The sequence below is a fragment of the Hoplias malabaricus genome, chromosome 6, assembly GCF_029633855.1.
Source record: "Hoplias malabaricus isolate fHopMal1 chromosome 6, fHopMal1.hap1, whole genome shotgun sequence".
Classification (NCBI taxonomy): domain Eukaryota; kingdom Metazoa; phylum Chordata; class Actinopteri; order Characiformes; family Erythrinidae; genus Hoplias; species Hoplias malabaricus.
Window position 1 is genome coordinate 6389571 of NC_089805.1, and position 18102 is coordinate 6407672.

The following is an 18102-nucleotide window of genomic DNA, read 5'->3' on the forward strand; positions in this document are numbered from 1 at the left end:
CGGTGAAGTAGCCTAAAATCTTCTGATTGGACGGTGTGACTGTAGAGCTACTGTTATTGGTCGATAACCTTCTCTGTAAACATTTAATTGGTCAGTCTGCACGTCAGTAGTCCTTGTTTACGTCAGGCAAAGCTCATGTACCCACCCTCATCTCGAGCAGCTATGCCGAAACGTAAATGTAAGTTCTCGGATGAATTAAAAAAGAAAATCCCATGTTTTCCCATGTGTAGCAAATAAAGGTGTAAGGCTCATCCAACCCGCCCCCCCAAAACGTGTCCTCTTTTGCACCATCTCAGATCTGGTCACCCTAGTGTTATATGTATTATAAATGATTATTAAATGACTATTCAGGCATTTACAGCCCAATTAGTAGCCACTAATATGTTTCTAAGTTTAGTCTGGTACCAGTATAACTGTTATAATCAAGATATATTTTATTGTAGAATATGGAAATAGATTATGAATAAGAAAATCCTGTAATTCTTGTAATGTTTTGGCGCCCTCGTGTGGCACAGGGCTTTAATTACCAACAGAATCTGAACAAACGGTGCAACACCCAGTCCACAGAACAATAACCTCCACCTCTGATAAGTGCATGGAAACCTTTGAGGAAAAGAACCAGCGTTAGGGAAAGTAGCTTTTAGAGAGGGATGAAATGATAAGACAGGAAAGAGAGAAGTGGGAACTGGAAATAGAAATGATGGGGAATATGATCCAGAGGTAAGATGAGCTCCACAGTGAAGAGCATGAGTAAGACGCTGATGGAGGACCGAGTGCAGGAGCTGACTGGTGTTTGGCCAGGTGTACACAGCGGAATGGTAAAAGGAGACTGAGGAAATATTTATTTTTCACAAATTTTAACCAAAAAGTGCAGGGCCTTTCACTTCCAAATACACCCCAGTAATTTGTATAAGACAATACCAACTGTTCTCAACTCAGTGACCCAGTAAATGATGTTTCCTTCCCAAATGAGAGACTGGTGGAAGATACAGACACTGTTAGGTAACAGGTTCAGGTTCAGGTTCAGGAAAACAGATCAGTTTCTGTTTTTCCCGGCAGGGGATTAATCCCATAACGCCATGCTGACATTTTACCTGCCTTTCAACACTGAATATTAAGCACGACCTACCATCACACCAACATAGAAGGGCTTCCTGTAAGATCTGATCTCCCCCATTACTATTGATATAGTAACCTTTCTCTCCGTGGTGACACCATTGCTCATTTTTACCAGAGAATATGTTTACTGCCAATTCTTTAGCTTTTAGATTTAAATAAAATTAAATACATGAATTTACATCTCAACAGAAACTGCAGAATGATGGCGAGGGTGAACTTAGTTTAAAAAATAAATAAATAAATAAAATAAAAAAACCCTCTTGGCAACACAGATTTATGGCTTATGACTGACTTATGAGGTAGATGCTTTAAAAAGAGAATTAATTACATGAAATATATTTAACGCGGGATACTGGAAAATTGTCCAAAAAATCAGTTTAAAGGTCATTAATTATAATTTTCATTTGTAACAAAAATAAAAAGGGAAACAGTGACCTCTTTTTCTTCTAATGCTGTAAGATTTAAAAGAGGATGCCGGAAAGTGATTTATAGTGTTGGCTTCTGTTTTGTTGAGTTATCCATTTTATTTTTTTAATGTACAAAGGAAAAAAAATTAAAAGCTACAAATAAACTACAATAAAACGTTTAATAAAAAGTTTTTTTTTTTTTTTTTTTTTACTTTTTGGTCCATGTCACAGTTAATTTAAATTGAAATGCTCTATGAAGAATGTTTACCTAGTCACGGTGGGTCTGGAGCTTACCTGGAATCTCTGGGCACAGGGAACACACCCTGGAGGGGGCGCCAGTCCTTCACAGGGCAACATACACTCACACATTCACTCACACCTACGGACACTTTAGAGTCACCAATCCACCTACCAACGTGTGTTTTTAGTCTGTGGGAGGAAACCGGAGCACCCAGAGGAAACCCACGCAGACACAGGGAGAACACACCACACTCCTCGCAGACAGTCACCCGGAGGAAACCCACGCAGACACAGGGAGAACACACCACACTCCTCACAGACAGTCACCCGGAGGAAACCCACGCAGACACAGGGAGAACACACCACACTCCTCGCAGACAGTCACCCGGAGGAAACCCACGCAGACACAGGGAGAACACACCACACTCCTCACAAACAGTCACCCGGAGGAAACCCACGCAGACACAGGGAGAACACACCACACTCCTCGCAGACAGTCACCTGGAGGAAACCCACACAGACACAGGGAGATCACACCACACTCCTCACAGACAGTCACCCGGAGGAAACCCACGCAGACACAGGGAGAACACACCACACTCCTCGCAGACAGTCACCTGGAGGAAACCCACGCAAACACAGGGAGAACACACCACACTCCTCACAGACAGTCACCTGGAGGAAACCCACACAGTCACAGGGAGAACACACCACACTCCTCACAGACAGTCACCCGGAGGAAACCCACGCAGACACAGGGAGAACACACCACACTCCTCACAGACAGTCACCCGGAGGAAACCCACACAGACACAGGGAGAACACACAACACTCCTCACAGACAGTCATCCGGAGCGGGGCTCGAACCCATAACATTAGGACACTGTTCCATCCAAAATAACGTGATTTAATAATCGTTAAAAAAATCCCTCTGCTATAGGACCCAAACCTATTAAAAAATTATAAATATATGTCTCTGACAATATTTTTCCAGGGCCAGTGTCATGCCTCCTAAAATCATGCAAAAGCACATCAACTGATGCAAATTCAAGACCCATTTGAACACATAAATAAATCAAAAGTTATCGTGGAAGGTGTTGGGTTTCTCACTGTAAATGAATTTTAACAAGACCAGCTCACATATATAAATCTCAGCACAACAGACAAACGGTCACAATCTCTCCCAGTTTCCATCCAGACTCCGAGAGCTGATCTGACAAGAGACAAAATGGCTAAAGGTAAGACTTGAACTTTTTCACTGGGGTTTAATTACAAATGTGTTATTTTATAGTTAGCTAAGAAGAAAATGTGAAAGGATGCTCTTGAGCTCATAAGCATTAAGTCTTTTTTACAACCAAAACTAAGAGACACCCATATTTAGGAAAGTGATTATTTTGATTTATTTAGAATGTATCTATGAACTAATATGAAGAATCAAATTGGTTTGTAGTTTATGCTCCAGAGATTGGGTTCCTCAAATAGAGGCAGCCATGTTTAAAATATGTTTAGTGCAGAATCAATGACACATTCAGGCCACTAGTGTGACAAGCATCCAATCCAAAGCTGGTGTGTTGAATGTGTTTTGTCTTGTATTAAAGGTTTGGTGCTGCTCTCTGTGGTGGTCGTCAGTGTGTTCATAAGCCAGGGCTCGACCTCTGAGAATCAACGGCTCTTCAACAATGCAGTCATCCGTGTGCAACACCTGCATCAGCTGGCTGCCAAGATGATCTCCGACTTTGTAAAATGGCTTTTAAATTATTGTTGTAAAGAATACTATAAATATTTTAAAAACTTACTTTCTATGATTAAAATGGGACATGGCAAAGTTTCAGTGATGTCCCAGATTACCATCTATAGTCCAATAAGTTTGTTTCACAACACTACATTTAGCTTTTTCCAAAGTATAAGAGAATCTGTGAAAATGGCAATTGATGTTAAGCATCAGATAAAGACTAGAGATTTGAAAGATAGTGGAACAGCTCTTGAATCATTAATAAACCCCTCTCTGAAAAAACCTGAGAATTTACTGATCTCATGTATCTCTTCATAAAGCAGCTGCATTTCCTGTTGTGCTGTATTTCTAGGAGGATAAACTGTCATTGGATGAACGCAGACTTTTGAGCAAGACCTTCCCTCTGTCCTTCTGCAACTCGGACTCCATCGAAGCCCCCACTGGAAAAGATGAGACCCAGAAGAGCTCTGTAAGTCATTATAGACAAAAGAGTATATTTGCTCTGAAAAGAACTTAAAGCATTGATATTAATGTCTAATGTTATATCAGCTGTAATGTAACCCTATAATATAGCATATTTTATAGGATACTGTAGGACATTTAAAGGTTGGCCTGTAAAGCTTGGCATGTGTTATACACAGTATCAGTTTCCTGGACTAGAATTAAGCCTCAGTTTGGACTGTGTTATCCTTTCAGTGTAGAATCTTCATTCACAACACATAGAAGTGCCTGTCTAGGCTTAATCCTGTTGTGGGAAACTGACTCCTAATGCCTATATATGTATACAGATTTGAATCCTTATCACAATGTCTTGTATAAGGTGCTGAAACTGCTGCACATCTCCTACCGTCTGATCGAGTCATGGGAGTACCCCAGCAGCATGCTTGGAAACCCACACCAGATCTCAGAGAAGCTGGCTGACCTGAAACTGGGCATTAGCGTCCTCATCAAGGTGAGTGTGAGAACACTGGCTCAACAGAGGATGGATCCCTGGTGATGCGCCAGGCATCCGAGACTTGCTGTCTTTGGTTGGGTGATGATCCTACCTCACCTCCCTCGCTCTGCATGATGCTAGCCAAAATGTGCATTTGTTAGCGGATATAACAGGTCTGGGCAGTTATTGTTCTCCTCCAAGCATGATGAACTGTCCAGTGGCACTGTGTTGGCAGCCGTTTGACAAGAATTCATTAAGTTGTGAAGTAATTATGAAAAAATGCAACTTTTACAAATGATTACAACTCTATAGCTCTGCATCATAACTGTGTTAAACCCTATAGGGATGTCTGGATGGCCAACCCAACATGGACGACAACGAGTCTCTGCCCCTACCATTCGAGGATTTCTACCAGACTTTTGAGGTTGAGAACATCAGTAGGACCTCCAGACTGCTGTCCTGCTTCAAGAAGGACATGCACAAGGTGGAGACTTACCTGAGAGTGGCCAACTGCAGGAGATCCCTCGACTCCAACTGCACCCTGTAGGAGACAACAGAGCACAATTAGCCACAGCCTGTGATCTGCTTGCTGTTTTGTGCTGCTCTTGGACTAGTTCCATCTTTGAATTTTCAACCTACCAAAAATAGGACCTGCTCCAGGACCAGCTGTAAAACCAGTTCACCACCTCTATGACCAGGCTGGGTTAAACGTATTCATACTTTGCTCCAAATTTCTGTATTTACGTATTGCTTGCCAAAGAGAACTCATCCATTCATAAGTGTAGTAGACTGATCAATGTCACTTCTTGGTCTTTGCAGCTGTATGGTTGAAAATGAGACATTTCAAAGTGGTGCTATGCAAATATGGCTAATTGCAAACAGTGAAAATAATACATATCTTTAATGATCTATATATTTTTCAGATCCATTGTTTGCTGGTAAATTGGGCTATCAATCAGCATGAAGTCAAAATTGAACTGATCTTATTTGCTTTTGAGTGGATGACTAGCGTCTTTGGTAAATGATTGAGAAACATTCCAATTTTATTTTTGCATTACAGCCTACATTCTTAACTTTTAAATCACCTCCATCTACTCCTATGTATTGTCTTGTGATGTTATTTGTGTAGGTTTCCATTAAAGGTTTTATCTGCAATATGTTCTGGCTATTTGTGACCTTTATACACGCACCTATGGCAACATTTTATTATAAACATACACAGGAGAAAATGTAAAATATTCTATGCCAATCCATTAGAGATCCACATAGGGCCCACCACACTCTCCTTCAGCCACAAAATTTCTGTTGTTTGAATCCTACACCTCAACACTAAGACTGGTGTGGCCGTTTATGATCCAATCAGAAATCAGCTACATCTAGCAACATTTTAGCATATCCTACACCTATCCACATGCCCAGCACATGAGTACCCAAACCACCCACTATATCACTAACTCTTCACAAGGGACATCAGATAGGCACTTCCCCTCTTTGGTGTTTTGCTGAATTAAGCCCACAACACCTCCAGAAGGCTCAACAGTGAAGTCTGGCATCCCAGACCCACCCACCTCAAAGCAAGCTGTAAAGTCCTACCTTACCCTTTATCATCAACATCCGTGAATTCTCATTGGCCTCCCTTGTGACCTAGCCCCGCTGGCACCGTTAATGCATGCTCTGTACCACCAGTTCCAAGTGAACTTTACATGCTATATCACCAACAACCATAATAGCACCTCTACAGTGCATTTCCCCATGTAATCTCTGCTCTCCTTATCCACAACAACTGACTAGACCTTTCAGCTGTTTCTGATAACTCCTTCACAGCTGCCCTTAGTTTCCGGCCCCTGATGCCAAACTGCACAAGCAGGGATGTGGCAGACTTGGCTTCAAACCCCCTAAGACCTATCTCCATGAGTCTTGCATGTGCCTGCCACCTTTTATTACCTCAAATTAGTGCTGGGCGATGTGAGCGCAAATCAATATCATGAACGTTTATTTTGTTTTTGTATTTTTGACCTTCATAGTTCAGTGACAAGATTTGTACTGTAAATATGTTACTGTATTTATTATGGGATATTTTCTAATGTTGCTGGGAGCTTGTGTCATTTTAATTATAATCAAAACACAGCGCGTCCAAACCATAGATGCTGTTTATTTCTTTGGTACGAACTGCTCAATCGCTTGATCTGCCTCTGCGTTTAGGTTGCTTCCATGTGGCAGATAGGGGCAGAATCATGTGACTACAGCTTGGAAGTGTGGTTTTAAAGGGACAGTTAATTAACAGACAGCAGGGACATAATAGAAAAAAAAATTATTGCTAAAGTCAATATAGACAAAATTATGTCGATTAGAACTCCTGAATGCATTAACCTCTAGGTGTTTGCTGTCCAACAAACATGCTAAAACCCTTAGCTCCTGATTATGTTTCCTTGTATACCAACCCTGTGACAAACTAACCTTACAAACTGATAGAGTATGCTTCAGTATGCCAACCCCTGTACATAATACAACTAGGGTCTTCACCAACCATTGTCCAAGATTGTTAAAGGACGTCGTAAGTTGCTCCCAGCAAAAAACTTAATATGACTTGCCTCCATCACCCACAACCCTTGCCAGGAAATCTTCTGCTCCTCTATATTCTCCCAGCGAAGCCACTGGCCTTGTTTTACCTGTGCTGTTGCACACTGTGGCTCCTCCTCCTGCTCACGAATAAAACTAGTCATCATTTGCCTTCTCTATGGTGATGTGGCCTTACTAAAAGCTTTCCACGAATCACCTGACCAAAGGCCTGCTGTTAAAGTTGGGTTTTAGATTCCAGACTATCATTCTTCATTCATTCATTATCTGTAAGCGCTTATCCAGTTCAGGGTCACGGTGGGTCCAGAGCCTACCTGGAATCATTGGTGGGAAGGTGAGAATACACCCTGGAGGGGGCGCCAGTCCTTCACAGGGCTCCAAACAATCAGTTTTTATTTATTTATTTATTTATTTATTTATTTATCCACTTCTTTATTACATGCTGTGGTTTGGTCCTGTGGGGGTCCTGACCACTGAAGAGAAAAAAAGTGAAAGGGAACTTACAACGTATGCAGAGCAACAGATAGACAGCAATCTGTAAAATTTGAACTACAAAAACACAGCCCCTTTACCTAAACCAGAACTGTGTAGTGATTTCGCACATGCGCTTTTTCCATTTGCCCTACGTATGTGTGACGTATGTGTTGTGAATGTGGGCGGGAAATTCGTATCTGTTTATAGAGGATATAATTTATTTATTTATTTATCACTGTCTCTTTAAGTTTTCGTTTTATACCGTTATTAACTACAGTTTTTTTTACTACATTTTACCACGTAGTCTGATTCTCAGTGCTTTTATTCCGTTGACTTAAGCCTTGAAATGCTGCACTGCTCTCAGTCACTCCTAAGATATAATGGACGTCGAGGTACAAATCATTGAATTCAGAGTGCCCGTGGAAAACAACAAAACCATTTTTATCTGGGACATACAACCATGTTTTTCAGAAGCGTATATTTATGTAAGTACGTTAAGGTCGTCCCTTGTTCACGAGTCTAAAGTTAAAATTTTATTCGCCAAGGTCTTTCTCGAACTTTCCGTTCCACCTTAAATAGAGCTTTAGTTCAACTGTGGCGCCAATACGGTCTCGAGTGTTGCCTGTAGATTTTAAGGTGGAACGGAAATGATAAGCAAGCTAACATGTTTCTCTTCTTTACTCGCTAGTATTAGTGTCTTTAAAATATTCAGCAGTTTAACTCCTCCCGTTTCCACTGAAGGTGTTTATATACCAGTTATAAGGATATAATAACTGTTAGTAACCATAACAAAAATGAAAACGTTTCAAATGAACAGACTTTTTATTGTGCACTGTTGTCTACATTTATTAGGAGGCCTTGTGGAGTGTGTACTCTGCATTTGGAGCACTCTACCTGCTAAAGGTTTGTCCCAATGCAGCGGTGGCCACGCCAGGCTTTTACGCATTCGTCAAGTTTTACTCCTCTGCCCATGCATCAAAAGCCCAGAGAGTCACAGACAAACAGTGTCTCTTCCAGAACTCTCCTGTCAAAGTAACGTATTGCTTCCTTTCTTTTATTTCCTTCAGGGGTTTGTAAGGTTAGCCTGGAAATTTGTTTCATTGTTTTGTATTATCCACAAACAACACATTTATATGTCATTTGAAGAGTCATGTGCCCTGCACTTTTTCTTATCACCACAAGATGGCAGTGTAAAATGGTGTAGAAATCACAGCAGGAGTATATTTCTGTTGATACATTTCTTGGTTTGTTTCACATGAAGATCATGAAGTACAGTATTTTTTAGTAATTTCCAGGAAGTGCTGAAAAATAAGCAGATTTGTATTAAAAATGTATAGCAAATCTCTCAAAAAGAATAGGAGTTAAGAGGACACACTGAATGCTGCGAATGTTGCTTGGTTTTAGTTGCATGTAATTTTTTCTGATTTTTCCACCTGACTAAACTGGAAATTTTTCCCTGTTGTCTGTGCAGGTGAGGCTGAGCACAAAACAGAACCCAACCTTCCCCTTTGGATCCAAATCCCTTACGCATGCTAGGTGCCAAGACTTGGCTAATCACTACCTGGGCTTCAATGGCTGGACCACTCGCATTGTTACTGTAAGTACCTGCATTTCTGTAAGAATGGAATTAAACATACAGTATATGCAGTCACTGATGTATTGGATCAAAATTATCTGAAGCAATTACAATCCATAAATTAATTATGGAATAATTTTTTAATTCTTTGCAGAGAGTAAGGTCTCAGTAGACAGAAATTCTACTAAAGCCATTTATTGAAAGTGCCCACTAAACTGTATGATCTTTTGCCTCATTGTCTTTCCCCAGTTAAAGGATATTTCAAACTGTGTGGATGTGGGCTGGAGTTTGGACTCAGCCAGTCAAGGAGAGTTCCTGAAATATGGCTGCATTGTGGAACTGACTTTGCCCCAGCACGGCGTGACATGCCATGGTGTTGGAGTCGCTGAAGACGTTCTAGACCCAGAAATAGGTGAGGTGAACATGCAAAGGAAAATGTACTGTGGTGTTTAATTTATTTATTTACTTACATGTATCCACCAGAGGGCAGCACGGTGGTGCAGCAGGTAGTGTCACAGTCACACAGCTCCAGGGACCTGGAGGTTGTGGGTTTGATTCCCGCTCCCGGTTACTGTCTGTGAGGAGTTGATGTGTTCTCCCTGTGTCTGTGTGGGTTTCCTCCGGGTGACTGTCTGTGAGGAGTTGATGTGTTCTCCCTGTGTCCGCGTGGGTTTTCTCCCATAGTCCAAAAACACACGTTGGTAGAGTGTCAGAGTGTGTGAGTGAATGTGTGAGGGTGTGTGTTGCCCTGTGAAGGACTGGCGCCCCCTCCAGGGTGTATTCTCACCTTGCACCCAATGATTCCAGGTAGGCTCTGGACCCATCGCGACCCTGAACTGGAGAAGCGCTTACAGATAATGAATGAATGAATATCCACCAGATTAGCGTATGGCAGTTACACACCAGTCACTTGTGCTGAATTTATAAGTGGTATCTCAGCCAAGGCTGAGGAAAAATAGTATTAAGGAAAGAAAAGAGACTTTCCATATCTTATAAACTGATTCAGTACAGAAAACAGCTAACTCTGCTCTCAATAAACTGACTTTGGATGCATATTTCATGTTGTTTCATGTGTTCTGTTTTCAGACCCAGCAGATAAACTCTTGAAAAGGGGGAGGCTAATGAAATGGGCCAGGGACAAAGCAGCAGTTGGAGCCTTTGAGAAACTTTTACTTATAGTTTTTGGTAAGAATGACATTAATAATCATAATAATGGGATTTATATTGTTTATTTTTAAATAATACATATTACATTGAAATATGTGAAAGTACTGCAACCCTGAAATGATGAATGAATGAATGAATGAATTAATGAATGAATGAATGAATGAATCCAACAGTGAAATATTCTATTGCCGTAAAAAAAAGCAGGGATTTTCAGATGTCTATCTGCACATAACTTAAGTTTGCTATCAATAACAAAAGAGAGCAATGGATGGGAATTCCCAGCGCACACAATGACCCCCACAATAAGGGGGACCTTATCTTGTAATATTCCTGTACACTGAGCACTGGGCATAAGGGTGTAAAGCCCTCACCAGCACTGGGTTGTGGAGCAGTGTAACTGCATTCCGTTATTCTTTATTACTTTTGGATGTAGTAATGTCTTGAATTTCCTGCCTATTTTCAGACAATGGAAAAGTAGCAGTGGAATGCAGAGTTGATCGAGAGGAAGTTTTGCCAGATGAGAATGTTGAAGGAGCCATCCAGGTAATTACATTAGTTCGTGGTCCAAGAAAATCTTGCAGCAATGCCGACTACATGTCCAAAGAAGCCATTTTACACATGAAGTTGATATGCGTAGATTCAGAAGAGCAGTGGTAACTGATAAAAATCTGAAGTTGTGCTATGAACATTTCCTCACACCACACAAATATTTTTTAATTTAATCCTTCTTTTCTGTAAGCACTTATCCAGCCTACCAGGAATCATTGAGCGCAAGGCAGGAATACACCCTGGAGGGGGCGCCAGTCCTTCACAAGGCAACACAGACACACACACATTCACTCACACACACACACCTACGGACACTTTTGAGTCACCAATCCACCTACCAACGTGTGTTTTTGGAATGTAGGAGGAAACCCACGCAGACACAGGGAGAACACACCACACTCCTCACAGAAAGTCACCTGGAGGAAAACCACACAGACACAGGGAGAACACAGCACACTCCTCACAGACAGTCACCCGGAGGAAACCCATGCGGACACAGGGAGAACACACCACTCCTCACAGACAGTCACTCGAAGGAAACCCACGCAGACACAGGGAGAACACACAGGGAGTGGGACTTGAACCCACAACCTCTACTGCCTGCTGCACCTACACTGAATGCCAGTGTGTGTATATATATATATATATATATATATATATATATATATATATATATATATATATATATATATATATATATATATATATATATATATATATTATTATTATTATTTTTTTTATTTATTTATTTATTTATTTATTTTTTGTGGTTCTACAAAGGGCTTCTCATAGCATTTAATGCATACAAACATTGTTTATTATTCTTAGTCATTTTTCTGGTCTGGATGATAAGACATGTCTGTATTTCTCTATCTCAATCCCCCTCTCCCTGACCATAGGTTAATAACATCTCTTGGAGTGAAATAGAAGCTGGTGTTGTGGAGGAAGAGGAGGATTTTCCCTGGGACTTTACTATGGACCCCTGACTTTAAGCTTCAGCTGCTATGCTTGAAATCTGCTTAAATTTGAAGCTACTCTCTTCGCCTTCAGCATCATTAACAAAATCGGAGCCACTACCACACTACAGCCAATGTAGATCAATCAACGTTCTTGGGTAAGGGATGCCTGTTATTCCAGATAACTACCAGCAGGCGTCAGTCTTCACCACTTTCTTACTGAAGGTGCTTTTTTTTTTTTGCTCTATGAGTGATTTGATCTTTTTTGTAGTTAATTGGTTTCTAATCTGTAAATAAAAAATGTGTCCTCATAAGTAACATTTTAATATATTGTTATGTGTAATTCTGAGAGTTGAACCTATTAAAAAATCTGAGATTGAAAGTGTCAGTATTAGTAATGTATTTCTAATGGAGGAAAATACATAACACTTAAAAGCACACATTTTGAAGGATTTACTGTTGGGATAAGTATTACAGTGGAACCTCTACTAACGAACGCCTATAATAACGAACCATGACTCTAGAAACAAACCCGAGCTGGCGGCTGGAAATGGCCACTGACCCCAATAGGCGAGTCTCCCAGCGCCCAGACTTGAGTGAGCTTTTAAGATTAGCAAATTGTAGCTTTAGCAATTTAGCATTAGCGTAAATAGCAGACATCGAAATTCGTGCTAAGTTAAGCCGTATCTACGCTTCGTCTCCCCACATTCACCCACCTACTCTCCTTTATTCCACCCACCCCCCACCTCCCGTCATCCAGCCAGTGCCTGTGTTACTGCTCCAGCCAGTCTTCACGTCTTCAAGGTAGCGATGTGTAACCACTTACAACGTTATTTCTTTTTTTATTACTGTTACCACTGTATTTCTTTTTTATTTTTAGTAATGCTACATGTGTTTTTTTTACTAATTTGAGAGCGTTGTAAACATATATCAGTGCAAAAAAGGTGACTTTCGGGGTGGAGGCTGGAACACATTCATTGCTATTCCATTATTTTAAATGGGGAAAATTGACTCGAGAAACGAACTTTTCCACTTACGAACCGGGTCACGGAACGAATCCAGTTCGTAGGTGGAGGTTCCACTGTATATGTTTTTGTAAATATTATCAAGAAAATTCATATTAATGTAAAATAAAACTACCCACAGCAAAATTAACATTCTGTACATCCTCCAATGTTTGTTTGTTTGTTTATTTATTACAAACCCAGATTTTGTAAACAATGGTATTCCTCCACTTACGCTCAGTGGGATTCTTGTCCCATACTTCCACATTTAGTAGAAGTAGTAGATGTTGATTCACAGTCTGAGTCTATATTTTTGAACCAATGTGAATTTCATTGGCGGTCTGTTTAAATTAAAATTGATTAATTGATAAAATGATTATTTTTGTTTGTACGAAGGTTTTATTTTAATAAAGAAGAGATACACGTATCAGAGGCAAAGGACAAATCCATCCAACATAAGCACTTCACCTGAGTTTAGAGTAATGCTTCAAAATCTAGTCTCAAAGTATAACCTCTCAGGCGAATTGTATCGGATGAGCAAGCGTCTACAGACGTCTAGACATAAAGTAGAAGTTTATGTTAAATGATCATTGTATTATGCTGCATGGCTGAGTCTAAGAGCACTCACAGTAAAAGAATTTCCTGGGTGCAGTTCTCCACTATCTTCTTAACCCTAACATTTCAAGGATGTATCTCTGTGTTAATCATGTGTTTTGTTAAAGAGAATAATACAACGATAATTCTACTCAGCAGTGGGTGAGTCAGAATTGTCAATGAATTACGTGATTGAGTCAGCTGATGTTCAGATTTGCCCCGGGGGGCATCGAGAGGAAACCTCCTCCACTTCTGTGTTATACCCAGGTGCCAGAGTGTGTCAGACTTGGCTTTCACTTCCCTCTGAAAAGCCAGCTTAGGGTTCCAATTTTAGCTGAAGCACATGTAACCATCACTCGCTTACTTTCTCTCTCATATTCTTTAGCAGATTATCTTCTTCCTGAACTATCACTTTCACGTTAAAGTCTCGGCACAACACCTGACCGTGATGAAAGTGATGTAATGGAAACCCTGTTTCCCGAAATGTTGGGACATTTTGTAAAATGCAATAAAAAAAACAAGAGTCTGTGATGTGTTAATTCTCTAGAAGCTTGCTTTACCGAAAAAAGAGAAAGAAATGATGTTGTAGTGTTTTTTTTCATATGAAAAGATGTAGAATTGAATGGCTGCAGCAATCTCCAAAAAAGCTTGGACAGAAGCAAGTCACCATTATTTTGAATCATTCCACTATAAACACTACTTATAGCAAAAGTGTCGTAAATTTAGTACTGGCTAAAAAGTACAAACCACAGATGAAGCAAATGGGCTCCACCTGTCCTTTATAAACATTGATGGATGCTGTTTTGCTGTAGATATTTATGTGCTTAACCTCAGTAGTATTTTTTTTCAAGCTTTATTTACTATATTCAACACCTACAGCCCCAACCCCTGACCACGATATTTCAGTTTGGTCACTAAAAAAAACACAGAGCCTCAAACGATCACTTCTTATTTTTCATCCCCCATTTTTAACAAAATATCAAACAGATCATTTTTAATTTTAGGGAAAGTACATTTGTGAAAATATTCTTTCTTTTGTTTCTTTGTGTGCTGAAATCTTCCTATTTGCATTCTCTTTCTGGGGAAATTTCTGTCTTGTTCTTTATAAGTTCTGACACATGATCTGTGTTCTTTATTCACAGTAACTGTATCCTTCCATTGAATTCCATTTGCAAGGTTGCACAGCAGGTAGTGTCCCCCCACACAGCTACATAACCCTGCAGACGAGAGACCAGCAAGTGGACGGAACGTACAGGCTGAAGAGCAGCATGTGACAGGGACACATACACGGGTGGGTTGGTGACTCAAAATCGTCCATAAATGTGTGTGTGAGAGAGTAAATCTGAGTGTGTGTTGGCGCCCCCTTCAGGGTGTGATCCCGCCTTGCGCCCAGTGATTCCGGGTAGGCTCCAGACCCACAGTGACCCTGAACTGAATAAGCACTTGCAGATAATCAATGAATTACACTACTATGTGAACTACTATATATAACGTCCTTTTCTGAGTAGGATCCAGACCCACCGTGACCCTGATGATAGCGATAATCCTAATCTATTTACATTATTTCAGACCCATAGGGTGAGTTATCTTCAGTGGTAGAAGGACAGAAACACTTTGAAATGAAGCAAGATTGGCGCCTGAGGTTTTTGTCGGATCATGACTCCCAGGTCTTGCATGGTTATTAAGATACCCCAGTTTTCTCTGACTTACCCTTTCTACTGTAAGTGGATTATTTTATGTCTTTGGGAATGTTTCCAGGAAAACATAATATGTATTTTGTGACTTGTCATGAAATATATAAATGGTGGTCTCTGATATTTGCACAGTACTGTGTTCAAACACACGGCACGGTGGTGCAGCAGGTAGAGTCGCAGTCACACAGCTTGTGGGTTCGATTCCTGCTCCGGGTGACTGTCTGTGAGGAGTTGGTGTGTTCTCCCTGTGCCTGCGTGGGTTTCCTCCGGGTGACTGTGAGTAGTTGGTGTGTTCTCCCTGTGTCTGTGAGGAGTGTAGTGTGTTCTCCCTGTGTCTGCGTGGGTTTCCTCCGGGTAAATGTCTGTGAGTAGTTGGTGTGTTCTCCCTGTGCCTCCGTGGGTTTCCTCCGGGTGACTGTGAATAGTTGGTGTGTTCTCCCTGTGTCTGTGTGGGTTTCCTCCGGGTGCTCCGGTTTCCTCCCACAGTCCAAAAACACACGTTGGTAGGTGGATTGGTGACTCAAAAGTGTCCGTAGGTGTGAGTGAATGTGTGTCTGTGTTGCCCTGTGAGGGACTGGCGCCCCCTCCAGGGTGTATTCCTGCCTTGCGCCCAATGATTCCAGGTAGGCTCTGGACCCACCGCGACCCTGAACCGGATAAGGGTTACAGATAATGAATGAATGAATAATATGTATTTTGTGACTCATGAAATATACAAATTGTGGTCTCTGATATTTGCACAGTACTGTGTTTAAGACATAAAACTTGGTCTAGACAAGAATGAGCCACTCTTTGGATGTTTCAGACATTGCAGGCCAAGTATTGAAAATACTACAAGCATCAGCTGAAAAAACATGTTCATGATTAAAAATACGGCTGTGTCACCAGGCCTCAAGGAGCTCCGAGATGTGACGTTTTGAACTTGAGTGGTGTTAGCCTTTAGCCCTGAGGGGTTAACCAAAACTAGGTGAGTCAGTCACTGTTACTCATGCATGGCAACTTCTTTTCCTTGGCTGTTGTTGATTTGATTATATTAATAGACGTGCGCCGTTGTTGTGTGATCAGTTGATCCTTGGAAGTACATAATGACCAGAAGACTTACTGCAGCTGACCTGGACTGACTTCAAGAGGAGCTTTAACCGTGAACAGTAACCGAAATTCAGCTCATACTTTGGATTTTAAATAAAATATACACCACTAATTCATTCATTACATTTGCAGTGTAAACACTTTAGAAGGATTTTTTTGGTGTTGTGCAGTAGCTCCTAAACTGTTCTGTGCTGCCTGAAAGTGGTATGTATTTGAGGATTACTACAAACAGTACTGTGTTGCCACAAGGAGAGGTTTAGCAATAGTTACACAAACACTGACAGACACCACCTATTGTGTTGATATTTAATTTGTACTTATTTCATGATTATCTATTGTTTTATTCCAGATAATAAATGCTTACACACAACCTACTCATCTTTAGGTACATTCTAGAACCGCATGTCACATAACACTTCACTACACGAAAGAATTAAAGGCCACAGAGGGAACTTATAGAGCAGGGGCATCAAACTCATTGTCACAGAGGGCCACATCAGCATAATGGTTGCCCTCAAAGGGACAAATGTAACTGTAAGACCGTATAAATGTAACCAAGTGTAATGTAGAATAATCTAAGTACTCATTAATGTTAAATAACTCTGGATTTATTACTTATTCAACTTAGAAATATTTGCATAGTTGTAAATGTTTGCTTGTTGCTCTGTTAACAAATAAATCCTGTTAATCTGTGAGATTAAGAAACTCGTATTACTCCATCCATCAACGATCAAACTATCCAAGTGAATAAAGAAAAATAATCAAACATAAGTTATGACCTTCAGCACACACTGCTTCAAAAATGCACCCCCTGAAAAAGCGATTTCTTCAGCTACAATAAAGCTAGCTTTCACAGCTGCGTCGTTTTGGGCCGTAACTCTCTCTTGTGAACATATTCTGCTGCGATCGCAGTTTGCCTTTTAATTCGTGTACAATTTGTTGCTTTTCTTGAAGGCTAACTTTGGCACACTTAGTTCCGTGTTTGGTATCAAAGTGCCAACGTAAATTGTAGTCCTTGACACCTGCCACCGCCTCGTAACACAAAAGACATACAGGTTTTTCTCCTTGAAACCACAAACCTTCCCATTTCTCTTGAAACTGTCTTCCGTCGGTATCAATTTTTCTTTTCCTGGACATTTTGGGATCTATATTTGTAACTATTTCTTAATTCCACTTGTTGAAAAAATCATTGAAGAGTAATCGAGTGGTGGAATGCCGTCACTTGGCGGGCCACATAATCGGCATGCATTGTGGGAAATGTAGTTTAAGGTCAATGCACGCTTTAGAATTAGTGGCGGAATAATTAATAATTAAGTCTAAAAGCGTGCATTGACCATAAACTTTATTTCCCACAGTTCATGTCGATTGTTACCCGTGAAGCGACGGCATTAAGCCACTAGATTGTAGTCAGTCAGATCTTTTAAGCTCTTGCGGGCCACATCAAATGGCGGGCCACGAGTTTGACACGTGTTATAGGGGATCCCAGGACATGAAACACCTGTGAGCACTGTCACATGACCCTAACCTCAGTTGTGGGGCGTGGCTAGGGGACAGGACTGGGAGAAGCACATCATTCAACATTTCTTGAAACAAGTAGCTGACCTTCCAGTGGAGCGTGGCATGTTCACTTGATAAAGTGACTTCAATCAATTAAACAAGGTACAGAACTAATGTAACAATGTTGTGTTATTGTTACAAAAATAATATAATAAGAAATATTACAGACACTAATCAGCCATAATATAAATATGACCTCCTTGTCTATTTAATCAACTCCACTTCACTGGTCAGGACCAGCACAGAGAAGGTTTAAAAACTCCAACAGTCCTGCTGTGTCTGATCCACTCATAGAACAATACACACTAACACACCAATACCATGAGAAGTGTAGCCAACCACAACAATAATACCTGCTCCGTGGTGGTCTCTTGGGGGTTCTGAGAACATAGCAGAAGAAAGGAAATGGGGGCTAACACTACAGATGGGTACA

At 40.7% G+C, this 18102-nt stretch overlaps 2 protein-coding genes across 2 annotated transcripts; both read left to right on the forward strand.

The window, feature by feature from the left end:
• The first annotated feature begins 3489 nt into the window (after positions 1–3489).
• gh1 (growth hormone 1) lies at positions 3490–4979 on the forward strand. Its single transcript, XM_066673545.1, has 4 exons — positions 3490–3504; positions 3851–3967; positions 4319–4450; positions 4776–4979. Exons 1-4 carry the CDS (start codon positions 3490–3492, stop codon positions 4977–4979), a joined length of 468 nt encoding a protein of 155 aa, XP_066529642.1.
• Positions 4980–7647: 2668 nt separating this feature from the next.
• On the forward strand, positions 7648–12093 carry rdm1 (RAD52 motif containing 1). Its single transcript, XM_066675672.1, has 7 exons — positions 7648–7968; positions 8336–8515; positions 8955–9080; positions 9309–9471; positions 10146–10244; positions 10690–10769; positions 11675–12093. Exons 1-7 carry the CDS (start codon positions 7864–7866, stop codon positions 11759–11761), a joined length of 840 nt encoding a protein of 279 aa, XP_066531769.1. The 5' UTR covers positions 7648–7863; the 3' UTR covers positions 11762–12093.
• The last annotated feature ends 6009 nt before the right edge of the window (positions 12094–18102 follow it).